Below are 13,953 nucleotides of genomic sequence, written 5' to 3'. Positions count from 1 at the left end.
GAGAGCTTCCCGTTCGATAGTCAAGGCATACATTTCAGGAACTGAATTTTTGAAAAGGCAAAGTGGGGAAAGTGAAGATTGACATCTGCCAGTTTCTCCCTGATTCTGTTCAACGATATCAGGGAGAACTTAAAATGACAGTTCAGGGATTCACTTCATCGTTGTTAGTTGTGAAGTCATGTCTGACGCATTGCGACCCCATGGACAATGTTCCTCCAGGCCTTCCTGTCCTCTACCATCCTCTGGAGTCCATTGAAGCTCACGCCGACTGCTTCAGTGACTCCATCCAGCCACCTCGTTCTCTGCCGTCCCCTTCTTCTTCTTTTGCCCTCCATCGTTCCCAGCATTAGGCTCTTCTCCAGGGAGTCCTTCCTTCTCATTAGGTGGCCAAAGTATTTGAGTTTCACCTTCAGGATCTGGCCTTCTAAGGAGCAGTCAGGGTTGATCTTCTCTAGGACTGATCAGTTGGATCACCTTGCAGTCCAAAGGAAGTCCCTTGGATCTATCTATCTATCTATCTATCTATCTATCTATCTATCTATCTATCTATCAATCAATCAATCAATCTATCATCTATCTATTGTTGTTGTTAGTTGCAAAGTTGTGTCCATCCCATCGTGACCCCATGGACAACGTTTCTCCAGGCCTTCCTGTCCTCTGCCATCCCACGGAGACCATTTAAGCTCATGGCCGACTGCTTCAGTGACTCCATCCAGCCACCTCGTTCTCTGCCGTCCCCTTCTTCTTTGGCCCTCCATCGTTCCCAGCATTAGGCTCTTCTCCAGGGAGTCCTTCCTTCTCATTAAGGTGGCCAAAGGATTTGAGTTTCCTCTTCAGGATCTGGCCTTCTAAAGAGCAGTCAGGGTTGATCTCCTATAAGACTGATCAGTTGGATCACCTTGCAGTCCAAAGGACTCGCAGAAGTCCCTTGGATCTATCTATCTATCTATCTATCTATCTATCTATCTATCTATCTATCTATCTATCTATCTATCTATCTATCTATCATATATCTATTGTTGTTGTTAGTTGCAAAGTTGTGTCCATTCCATCGTGACCCCATGGACAACGTTTCTCCAGGCCTTCCTGTCCTCTACCATCCCCCGGAGACCATTTAAGCTCATGGCCGACTGCTTCAGTGACTCCATCCAGCCACCTCGTTCTCTGCCGTCCCCTTCTTCTTTTGCCCTCCATCGTTCCCAGCATTAGGCTCTTCTCCAGGGAGTCCTTCCTTCTCATTAAGGTGGCCAAAGGATTTGAGTTTCCTCTTCAGGATCTGGCCTTCTAAAGAGCAGTCAGGGTTGATCTCCTCTAGGACTGATAGGTTGGATCACCTTGCAGTCCAAGGGACTCGCAGGAGTCTTCTCCAGCACCATCGTTCAAAGGCCTCCATTTTTTGGTGCTCAGCCTTCCTCATGGCCCAACTTTCACAACCATACATTGCAACTGAGAAAACCTTAGCCTGGACTTTTGTTGGCAGGGTGATGTCTCTGCTTTTTAGTATGCTGTCTAACTTTGCTATAGCTTTCCTCCCCAGGAGCAAGCGTCTTTTAATTTCTTGGCTGCAGTCCCCATCTGCGGTGATCTTGGAGCCCAGGAAGATAAAATCTGTCACTACCTCCATTTCTTCCCCATCTATTTGCCAGGAATTGAGAGGGCCAGATGCCATGATCTTAGTTTTCTTAATGTTGAGTTTCAAGCCAACTATTGCACTCTCCTCCTTCGCCCACATCAAGAGGCTCTTTAGTTCCCCTTCGCTTTCTGCCATTAGGGTGGCATCATCTGCATATCTGAGGTTGTTGATATTTCTCCCGGCAATCTTAATTCCAACTTGTAATTCATCTAGACCTGCCTTTCATCTAGCTCAGGGATCGGCAACCTTAAACACTCAAAAAACCATTTGGACCCATTTCCCATGGAAAAGAAAACACCGGGAGCCACAAAACCCTTCCCGTGCCTGAAAATTTCCTGAGCGGCCACAAAACTAGCATCTGTAGTTGAATTAAACGTTCTGTTTTCTTCTGAAACTTTTCTTTTCTTGGATTTATCCATGGTTGGCCTACCGAGAGTCGAAAAGCTCAATAAATCACGTGCCAGTGTGTGTTGCACATTGGTGGTTGTGACGCATACTTTGAACGACAGGGAGCCGCAGTAGAGGGATGAAAGAGCCACATGCGGCTCCAGAGCCGCAGGTTGCTGACCCCTGATCTAGTTTAAATGGACTCCGGGGGATGGTAGAGGACCGAAAGGCCTGGAGGAACATTGTCGTGATGGGTCGGACACGACTTCGCAACCAACAACAACAAGAAACCAGGGGAGCTGAGAGCAGCAGAGGTCACACTCCTTCTCATTACCACGGCAACCTAACGGTTCTCATCACCTTTTTGAGAGCCGCCCGCTTGAGTCTGTAGGTTGCTTAGAAGGCCAAGGAGCTTCTCCCGGTCATGTCTGAAGAGGAAAGTGCTAGACAAATCAGCAGGGATCTCAGGCACAGGAGAAAGTCCAGCGCAAAGTCCACCATTGCAGAGATGGATACAAAGAGCCTTGGTAGTACAGGGGTTTAAGGCACCCTGTTATTAAGCTTATTAAGACCAGCTGCCTGCAATTACTGCAGGGTTTGAATCCCGCCCAGGCTCAAGGTTGACTCAGCCTTCCATCCTTTCTAAGGTAGGTGAAATGAGGACCCAGTTTGTGGGGGCAATAAGCTGACTTTGTATAAAACATACAAAAGGATGAAGGCTATTGCTGAGCACATTGTAAGCCGCCCTGAGTCTTCGGAGAAGGGCGGCATATAAATCTAATTAAAAAAAAAAAAAAAAGCAGGGGTGAAATCCAGCAGGTTCTGACAGGTTCTGCAGAACCGGTAGTGGAAATTTTGAGTAGTTCGGAGAACCGGCAAATACCACCTCTGGCTGGCCCCAGAGAGGGGTGGGAATGGGGATTTTGCAGTATCCTTCCCCTGCCATGCCCACTAAGCCATGCCCACAGAACCGGTAGTAAAAAAATTTTGGATTTCACTACTGATACGAAAAGATCATGAAGGCAAAAGACTTCAGATCCAGGACTTAATATCTTAGTTTATTCTTCCAAAGCATGAAGGGGGAAAAAAAGAGAATTTATTGGTTCAATTATATTGTTCATTGGTTCGATTTATATGACGCCCTTCTCCGGAGACTCAGGGCGGCTTACAATGCGCTAAGCAATAGCCTTCATACTTTTGTATATATCTGCTTAGTAGGGCTTTCGGCCCCCCCTAAGCGGTGTTCTTTTTTTATACAAAGTCAGTTTATTGCCTCCACAATCCGGGTCCTCATTTTACCTACCTCGGAAGGATGGAAGGCTGAGTTAACCTTGAGCCTGGTGAGATTCGAACTTGCAGTAATTGCAGGCAGTTGGCAGCTAAGTGCTATTTAACAGCGTTTTAGTCCGCTGCTCCACCAAGGCTCTTGTTTTAGTGAAGAACTTCAGAATATGAGGCACCCTTCTCCATATGAGTCCCTGGAGAAAACATCTTCACGTGAAACCACAACTTTAATTAATTAATTAATTAATTAATTAATTATTTTTATATGCCACCCTTCTCCAGAGACTCAGGGCGGCTTACAATGCGTTAAGCAATAGCCTTCATACTTTTGTATATTTTATACAAAGTCAGGATGGAAGGCTGAGTCAACCTTGAGCCTCGGGAGATTTGAACTTGCAGTAATTGCAGGCAGCTGGATGTTAAATGCTGCCTTAGTAGGAGGCATTAGCCTCCTACGCCACTCAGGCTCCTTTTAGTTGCAATCACTAAAATATTAGTACCGCTTTATAAAAACCTCCCCTGGAATATTATATCCAGTTTTGGTCACCCACATTAGAAAAAAAGATGTTGAGACTTTGGAAAAAAAAGTGCAAAGAAAAGCAACTAAGATGATTTAGCCTGGGGACTAAAACATGCGAATAACAGCTGCAGGATTTGGGTTTGGCTAATCTAGAGAAAAGAAGAATTTGGGGGGGGACATGATAGCAATATTCCAGTATTCCAGGGGCTGCCACAAAGAAGAAGCGGGGGGGGGGGGGTCAAATTATTCTACAAAACACAAGAAACAATGGATGGAAACTAACTGAGGAGAGAAGCAACCTGGAATTAAGGAGAAACTTCCTAACAGTGAGGACAATTAACCAGTGGAACAGCTTGCCACCAGAAATCATGGGTGCTGCATCACTGGAGGATTTTAAGAGGAGACTGGGCAGTCACCTGTCTGAAATGGTATAGAGTCTCCTGCCTGAGTAGGGGGTTGGACTAGAAGACCTCCAAGGTCCCTTCCAGCTCTTGGAGAGGAGATCTAAGAAGATGCAAAGCTGTACCATTTTTAGCAACTGATCTGACTTGACCAGGATTATCGTAATGAAGCTGAGTTTGAGCTAAATGTGAGGTTTACAACTCGTGTGGTGGTCTCCTCAGCTGCTTTCTCCCAAAGACCTACAATTTTTTTTTATTTGATTTATATGCCGCCCTTCTCCGGAGACTCAGGGCGGTTTACAATGCATTAAGCAATAGCCTTCATACTTTTGTATATTTATACAAAGTCAGCTTATTGCCCCCACAAACTGGGTCCTCATTTTCCATCCTCCTTAGAAAGGATGGAAGGCTGAGTCAACCTTGAGCCTGGTGAGATTCGAACTTACAGTAATTGCAGACAGCTGGTGTTAATCACAATGCTATCAGTCTGCTGAGACACCAGGCCCTTACAACGCTGAGTATTGGAGCTAATACATCAGAATTCCTTTTCCACGGTCGGCCCTTTCTTCTGGTCCTCAAAGTCAACATCGTTGCGGAGAATTAAACGCTGAGCACCCAAGAATGAAACTTCCAAAACCAGAAGAGATGGATCTTCTCTTGGTCTCCAATCCTTACTCTGATCTTCAGATGTGTCTGATTTTTGTGTGTGTGTGTTTAGCTCCAGCTTGAAGGGAAGATGTAAAAATAGGAAGAAGGCTGATAACCCCTTTGCTTGTCATCTCCTCCTGGAATTTTAAGTGCAGATAAGAGGTCAGCTTATCTGCAGGCTGTCTAAAGGGATGTAAGGAAACAGGTACGGGGTTTATGGTTAATGTTACAATGACATCTTAAGGTGCCATTTGCCTAGAGTTGGGGTGGAAGGTCAGAAGCTCTGCGTTGCAGCAGCTGGGGCTTGCATCAAATGAGCGGATCAAATGAGAGGATCCTTCGGAGGATCTGAGAAGTCGAACGTTGATTTATTTTTAATGAAACTTAAAACACAGTGGCCAAAATTGTGGAAACCTTTTGGGAGAAGTTGTATTTTCTAAAACTAAGTAATAACACCACTTTTTTGGGGGGAAGGAGTTCCATAAAATTATATATCAACAGAAAGATAATTGAATCAAGAATGTAATGCAATCACTTTTAGGAAGGATTTGCTATTAGAAGAGCCGTTACAGGATAAAGAAGAAAAGCGAAACATGTAAAAAAACCAGATATGCAAAAATGATCACCGTAGAAAAAACGAGATATACAAAAATGATATACCATGTCAGTGAATACTTCGTTGGGTAACCTTTAGCACGAATGACGGCCTTACAACGTCTTCCCATGGAGTGAACCAAGTCTTTGAGTTCTGCAGCTGTTATCATGTGAAGCCAAGATTGCATGATGGCTTCTATTAACTGGGTTTTATGGCTGGGTCGCGTCTGACTAAACCAGTTTCTTTAGTCGGAAAATCCATAGATTTTCAATTGGGTGAAGGTCTGGGCTATTCCCAGGCCATTCCACCAGTGGATTAGGATTATCTTGAAATGCAAATGCAAATAAAAATAAATAAAAGGTGGTGTTATTAGCCATCAAACCTCAAAAATACACTTTTCCCAAAAGGTTTCCACAATTTCAGCCACTGCTGTAATGTTAAAAGTGATCTAATTGTGATATCTGTAGGCTGAAGCTCAGGCATGACCAGGAAAGGAGAGTAAAAGCAATAAAAACGACTTTCCAGCAATGCTCAAAATAAAAGGAAAACCCACCAAGTTGATAAACTTCCATTCTTGAGGAAAAGAAGAAAAATTGGTTCAGCAATAAACGACCCAATGCTGGTATTTTGGCTTTGTCTTCTCCAGCAGCACACTAAATTTGAAGCTGAAAAATAAATACAAATATGACACCCATCTCCTCTCTAGAACATCCGAGGAGGTCCATCTCTTTCATCAGATGCTCAACAGTAAGAGCCAGCTAGATGGAGGGAGGGAAGCATGGAAAGGAGATGGGTGGACTTTTGCTCCAGCCATCTCCTATCTAGAACATCCAAGGAGGTCCATCTCTTTCATCAGATGGTTGACAGTAAGAGCGAGCTAGATGGATGGATGGATGGATGGATGGATGGATGGAAGGAAGGAAGATGGAAGATGGGTGGACTTTTGCTCCAGCCATCCCCTTTCTAGACCATCCAAGGAGGTCCAAGGAGGTCCAAAAGAGCCAGCTAGATGGATGGAGGGATGGATGGATGAAGGGATGGAAAGAAGATGGGTGGATTTTTGCTCCAGCCATCTCCTATCTAGAACTTTCAAGGAGGTCCATCTCTTTCCTCACATGGTCAACAGTAACAGCCAGCTAGATGGAGAGATGGAGGCATGGAAAGGAGATGGGTGGACTTTTGCTCCAGCCATCTCCTATCTAGAACATCCAAGGAGGTCCATCTCTTTCATCAGATGGTTGACAGTAAGAGCGAGCTAGATGGATGGATGGATGGATGGATGGATGGAAGGAAGGAAGGAAGATGGAAGATGGGTGGACTTTTGCTCCAGCCATCCCCTTTCTAGACCATCTAAGGAGGTCCAAGGAGGTCCAAAAGAGCCAGCTAGATGGATGGAGGGATGGATGGATGAAGGGATGGAAAGAAGATGGGTGGATTTTTGCTCCAGCCATCTCCTATCTAGAACTTTCAAGGAGGTCCATCTCTTTCCTTAGATGGTCAACAGTAACAGCCAGCTAGATGGAGAGATGGAGGCATGGAAAGGAGATGGGTGGACTTTTGCTCCAGCCATCTCCTATCTAGAACATCCAAGGAGGTCCAACTCTTTCATCAGATGGTTGACAGTAAGAGCCAGCTGGATGGATGGATGGAAGGAAGGAAGATGGGTGAACTTTTGCTCCAGCCATCCCCTTTCCAGATCATCCAAGGAGGTCCATCTCTTTCATCAGATGGTTGACAGTAAGAGCCAGCTGGATGGATGGATGGAAGGAAGGAAGATGGAAGATGGGTGGACTTTTGCTCCAGCCATCCCCTTTCTAGACCATCCAAGGAGGTCCATCTCTTTCATCAGACGGTTGACAGTAAGAGCCAGCTGGATGGATGGATGGAAGGAAGGAAGATAGAAGATGGGTGGACTTTTGCTCCAGCCATCCCCTTTCTAGACCATCCAAGGAGGTCCAAGGAGGTCAGAAAGAGCCAGCTAGATGGATGGAGGGATGGATGGATGAAGGGATGGAAAGAAGCTGGGTGGACTTTTACTCCAGCCGTCCCCTTTCTAGAACATCCAAGGAGGTCCATCTCTTTCCTCAGATGGTCGACAGAAAGAGCCAGCGGTCTTACTGTGCCAGCTGCACCTGTTCCAGATGTTGGTTTCCATGAGAGTCATAACTACCATGGACAGCTTTTCTTGCCAGCATCGCAAGCTGCGTCTACAAGGCAAGGAAGGACCTTGTGCGCCCCAGCCTGATGGAGCATTTGCAGAGAGAAACAAAGCTTGCTGGAGTGGAACAGAGAGGCTGCCCTGCTGGAAAACAGCAAACTCTAATTGCTCCACGCATACCAGGCTCATTTGGTCATCCCCCGTTCTCCGCTTGAGTGGAGATTGGAGAATAAAAGCCAGTGAGGGCAGGACAAAGAGGGGTGCTGGGAAGGCAAAGCCAGAGCCTCTCCCCCTCCCCCAATGGTCCCAGGAAGGGGGGCGAGGGAAGGGACGGGACAAACACCAGAGATTTGCAAAGTATTCTGGAAATGTTTCCCAGCTAAGAAAAGCAAAATTTGAAAAAAATGAAGTCGAAACAACAACCTGTCAGGGAAGTCAGGGAGAAGCCAAAGGTAGCAGAAACAGGTGATGATGAAAATATGTTCAGGTGTCCAATCTAAGTATACTCTCACCTCTACCTTCTTCCATTGCCTAGTTTCTAAGAAATAGATAAAGAAATAGATATACCATATTTTTCGGAGTATAAGATGCACCGGAGTATTTATTTATTTATTTATTTATTTATTTATTTATTTATTTATTTATTTGCCGCCCTTCTCCGGAGACTCAGGGCGGCTTACAGTGCGTTAAGCAATAGCCTTCATCCTTTTGTATATTTTATACAAAGTCAGCTTATTGCCCTCACAAACTGGGTCCTCATTTAACCTACCTTAGAAAGGATGGAAGGCTGAGCCAACCTTGAGCCTGGGGAGAATTGAACTCGCAGTAATTGCAGGCAGCTGGATGTTAAATGCTGCCTTAGTAGGAGGCATTAGCCTCCTACACCACTCAGGCTCCTTAGTATAAGACGCACCTTAGTTTTTGGGGAGGAAAATAAGAAAAAAGGTGATTGGCGGGTGGATTGGCCTCCTGGAATACCCCCAGTCAGCTGTTTCCAGAGGTGAATTTTAGCAACAGGTTCCTTGGTTGTGAGCTCTGTGCCTTGCTTTTTTTTTCTTCCTCTGAAACTTCTGAAACTCTGTTTCAGAAAAAAAAAATTCCTGCCTCTGAAAGCCTCCAAAACAGCTTCAGAAAAAAAGCCTCGGAAACTCTGTTTGGGGGCTTCTTTTCTGAAGCTTCGTTTCTGTTGCTTTTTTCAGCCTCTGAAACCTCCCTTTGAGAAGCTGGGCGGGGCTACATTTGGAGTATAAGATGCACCCAGATTTTCACCCTCTTTTTTTGGGGGGGGGGAAAGGTGCGTCTTATACTCCGAAAAATACGGTAGATGGAGACTTAAGAGAGGAGTGTGGGAGGCAAGTAAAAAAAAAAAAGCAATCAAAGTATTGAAGCGGGCAAGAGATGACGGGTAGATGATTTTCACCTTTATTGTTGTTCTGATTCGCCTTTCCTTTTTCCTCTTTTTTTTTTTTTTAAGCATAGCAACCAAAGTATGAAGTGAGCAAGAGATGATGGATGGACGATTCCTCTTTTTTGTTGCTGCTCTGAGTTGCTTTTCCCTTTCTCCCTTTCTCTCTCTATTCTGTTATTTCCCCCACCTCTTTTTCTAGGCAGGTGACATGATTAGACGTTAGACAAGAAAGAAAGAAAAAGTTTCTTAGTAAAGGCATGACATGATTAAAAGCTAGAATAAGTGATAGAAATAAAGGGAGTATCAATGTATACATTTTTATTTGAGAAAATGAATGTAATAACGAGAAATAGGTGGAATAATAGGTGGAATAATAATTACGATAGACTGTAACCTAATATAGATTATTAGAAATACGTAAGTTGATTGAATGAAATAATAATGTTTAATCTGATCAGTTTCATATGTATTGGAATGCATGGCACCCAATCACACATTGATTTGACATTTTTATAAAAAAGAAAAAAAGAAAAAACTTTAAAAAAGAAAGAAAGAAAGAAAATATCTTCAGGTGGATGGTCTGTTAGGATATGGTTTGAGCCTAACAAGTTGTCCAGGCAATATATGTGTTCTGTGACTTTAATAATGAATATGTATTGTGTGATTTTAAAGTTTTACTGCTGATTCATTGTAATGCTGAGTCATGCTGTAATTAGATAATCACTGGTTGTAAGCGTATTTAAGAAAGGTACTGTAAAGTATTCAGTTGATGATAAGCTATCATAGTGTGTGGAGTTGCTATCATTGTGCTATCATCATTGGATGGATCTGCTACCATCGTGGTTTGTGAACCAGAGTGAGTTTGTTATTCTAGCCAACTACTGTTTGTGTGGTAAGAAGATTTCTGTATCACTGGACTGATTTAACTGGCAAAGACTTGGATTGATTTAAAGACTATGAGATTGTTTTTTCACTATAAAGTAAACTTTTGATAAACCAGTTTGCACATCTCTTATTCATTGCTCTCAGCAACGTTTCTCTGTGCTCTACACTCTGCTGGTTGGTAACACAACAACAATATCCTTAACATGGTCCAATCATAAGGTTACCTTTGAAAAAAAACTAGTGCAGAGGTGGGAGAACCAAGAAAGATGATGAGAATTTACGACGCTCATTTTTTGACTAAGAAGATGCTGATCGAATGTTAGAGAGGTCCTCATAAAAATGACCCAGCTTAGGGACAGATTGTTTTGGAGGACATCTAAGTTGCTAAGAGTCAACAACAACTTGATGGCAGGTCTATGGTGGTGATTCTCAGTCCTCGAGGTCATGGTTGTCCCAATGATGCTTTTTTCAAGAGGCAATTGGCCTTTCTTGTTTTTCTTTGAAGATGTTTTGCTTCTCGTCCAAGATGCTTCTACTTCTGAAGACCGAGTCAGAACTGAAGAAGCTTCTTCAGTTCTGACTCAGTCTTCAGAAGTAGAAGCGTAGAAGCTTCTTGGATGAGAAGCAAAACGTCTTCAAGGAAAAACAAGGAAGACCAGTTGCCTCTTGGGACAACTTGATGGCATATCATCATCCTCATCGTCATCATTTAGGCAAGAAAAACAAAATGCACAGGTACAGTATAGGTGGTACCTTGCTCCATAGATCCCTGGGAGAGGGATCTTGGAATCCTAGTGGACAACCATTTAAATATGAGCCAGCCGTGTGCAGCAGCTCCCAAAAAAGCCAACACAGTTCTAGGCTGCATAAAACAGAGGGATGGAATCAAAGACACGTGAAATGCTAATACCACTTTATAAGGCCTTGGTAAGGCCACACTTGGAATCCTGCATTCAGTTTTGGTCGCCACGATGTAAAAAAGATGTGGAGACTCTAGAAAGAGTGCAGAGAAGAGCAACCAAGAGGATTAGGGGACTGGAGGCTAAAACATATGAAGAACGGTTGCAGGAACTGGGTATGTCTACTTTGATGAAGAGAAGGACTAGGGGAGACATGATAGCAGTCTTCCAATATCTCAGGGGCTGCCCCAAAGAAGAGGGAGTCAAGCTATTCTCCAAAACCCCTGAGGGGAGGGCAAGAAGCAACGGGTGGGAACTCATCAAGGAGAGAAGCAACTGAGAACTAAGGAGAAATTTCCTGACAGTTAGAACAATTAATCAGCAGAAAACGTGCCTCCAGAAGTTGTGAATGCCCCAACACTGGAAGTTTTAAAGAAGAGATTGGATAACCATTTGTCTGAAGGGGTGTAGGGTTTCCTGCCTAAGCAGGGGGTTGGACTAGAAGACCTCCAAGGACCCTTCCAACTCTGTTATTCTATTCTATTCTATTCTATTCTATTCTATTCTATTCTATTCTATTCTATTCTATTCTATTTTCTATTCTATTCTATTCTATTCTATTCTATTCTATTCTATTCTATTCTATTCTATTCTATTCTATTCTATTATCAATGCCATCGTCAGCTACCCTTCTCTCATGGCGCGGGACCAAAAGCTCTCAACCAAAAGCTTGCAAACACACACGTGGGAATCTTCCTCTAGTCTAGTCCATCGCTTTCTCTCTCTCTCTCTCTCTCTCCAGGACAAGCCGCTTCAGAACCAGTCAACTTTTGCTCCTCAGCTCCATGTAAGAACGGAGGGACCTGCAGAGACCTGGAAGACAGCTACCAGTGCTTGTGTGCCCAGCACCCCGTAGCATATGTGGGAAGAGACTGTGAGTTGCTAGCCGAACCATGCGATGGACATCCTTGTCCACCTGAGTGGAGTTGCAGTGGGACACCTGGATACCTAAATTACACTTGCCACTGTGGATCAAGCTTGGCAGATGCCTCCTGCCGATCTCAAGGGGAAGAGTGCAAGGCGAACCCTTGTCCTCAGCCCGGTTTTGAGTGCGTCAGCCTCCAGGATGGGTACGGTTGTCACTGCCCGAGTGGAAACCATTGCTTACCGAGCCCTTCCATTTGTTCAAGTCAACTTTGCAACAATGGTAGCTGTCTCGAGAACGGCGGGACGTACACGTGCCAGTGCCCGGCTGGCCACACGGGTACCCACTGCGAGGAGGAGGTCGACGAGTGTGCCTCCAACCCCTGCCAGAACGGAGCCATCTGCCTCGACCGCGTCAACGAATACAGTTGCTTCTGCGTGCCTGGATTTCAGGGCTACCGCTGCGAAATTGACATCAACGAATGCGCCTCCCGACCTTGTCAACACAACGGCACCTGCCTCAACGAGATAGACCATTACGTTTGCCAGTGTCTGCCCGGCTACACAGGTAACGGTGGACATCTCATCTCTCTCAGATTCTGGGAGGCGGCCTTCGGTGATTCGCCAGCCTCCCATCAATAATATACAGTTGCCATCCACCTCTTAATTTGTGATGACAGAATTGCAGGATAGCCGTGCTGGCGCGGTGGTTAGAATGCGGCATTGCAGGCTAACTCTGCCGACTGCCAGCAGTTTCTCACTGGTGGAAGGTTGACTCAGCCTTCCCTCCTTCCGAGGTCGGTAAAATGAGGACCAGAGATTGTTGGGGACAAGAGGCTGACTCTGTAAACCGCTTAGAGAGGGCTGGAAAGCACTATGGAGCAGTATATAAGTGCTATTGCTGTCTGTCTGTCTGTCTATCCGTGTCTGTCTGTCTGTCTGTCTGTCTGTCTGTCTGTCTATCTATCTATCTATCTATCTATCTATCTATCTATCTATCTATCAATCTGTCTAATCTCTATATCTATCTAAGAGCTGTGGTGGCTCATTGGTTAGAATGCAGTATTGCAGGCTAATTCAGCTCACTGCCAGAGGTTCGATCCTGACCGGCTCGAGGGTGACTCAGCCTTCCATCCTTCTGAGGTTGGTAGAATGAGGAGCCAGATTCTTGGGGACAACATGCTGATACTGTAAACCGCTTAGAGGGGGCTGTAGAGTACTATGAAGTGGTATATAAGTCTAAGTGCTATTGCTATCTATCTCTATGTCTTTCTGTCCGTCCGTCCATCCATCCATCCATTATCTATCTATCTATCTATCTATCTATCTATCTATCTATCTATCTATCTATCTATCATCTCTATATCTATCTATCATCTCTATATCTATCTATCTAATATCTATCTTATCTATCTATCATCTATCTATTTATCTTCTCTCATTCCTATCTATCTATCTATCTATCTATCTATCTATCTATCTATCTATCTATCTATCATGTCTATATCTATCATTTCTATATCTATCTATCTCTATATCTATCATCTCTATATCTATCTATCTATCTAACATCTTTCTATCTATCTATCATCTTTATATCTATCTATCATCTCTATATGTAGACAGGGCTGTAAAGCACCGTGAAGTGGTATATAAGTCTAAGGGCTATTGCTATTTACTAGAGAAGAGAACAATAAATGTTCAGGGCATCAAAACTGTCTCAAAAGTTAATGATTATAGGAGAGTTAGGGCAGATATGCTCCAAGATGTTCTTCTATAGACCTTCAAAGCAGCCTTATGATAGATGCTCGGCTTCTAGACACACTTCCTGGCTCTATAGCCATTATTTCTCAGCCATGGCAAGTTTAAAGTGCGTGGACTTCAACTCCCAGAATTCTTAAATTCTTAAACTCGCAAAGTTGAGAAACACCACTCTGGACCGGTTGAGCTTTACTACGATGCAGTAAAGATCAAACGTGAACATTGGGCGCTATCTAACAAAATGAAATTCAAGGGTGGAAAAAAGTAGGGTTCTACATTTAGGCAAGAAAAACAAAATGCACAGGTACAGTATAGGTGGGACCACACTCAACAGTAGTAACTCTGAGAGGGATCTTGTAGTCATTAAATAGGAGCCAGCCGTGTGCAGCAGCTGCCAAAAAAGCCAACACAGTTCTAGGCTGTATCAACAGAGGGAGAGAATCAAGATCA

At 44.1% G+C, this 13,953-nt stretch overlaps 1 protein-coding gene across 2 annotated transcripts in view; it reads left to right on the top strand.

The window, feature by feature from the left end:
* CRB2 (crumbs cell polarity complex component 2) overlaps positions 1-13,953 on the top strand; it is a 67,127-nt gene that overhangs the window by 11,958 nt on the left and 41,216 nt on the right. For both annotated transcript variants that reach the window (XM_087879477.1, XM_060684079.2), the window contains exon 2: positions 11,621-12,310. In XM_087879477.1, the coding sequence (XP_087735603.1) occupies positions 11,621-12,310 (690 nt within the window). The remainder of the gene's footprint in view (positions 1-11,620; positions 12,311-13,953) is intronic.

Source organism: Pantherophis guttatus, chromosome 16, assembly GCF_059756535.1.
Source record: "Pantherophis guttatus breed Tessera chromosome 16, ASM5975653v1, whole genome shotgun sequence".
Classification (NCBI taxonomy): Eukaryota; Metazoa; Chordata; class Lepidosauria; order Squamata; family Colubridae; genus Pantherophis; species Pantherophis guttatus.
The sequence above is the reverse complement of the archived record's forward strand: the minus strand, read 5'-3'. Positions and strand labels throughout refer to the sequence as shown.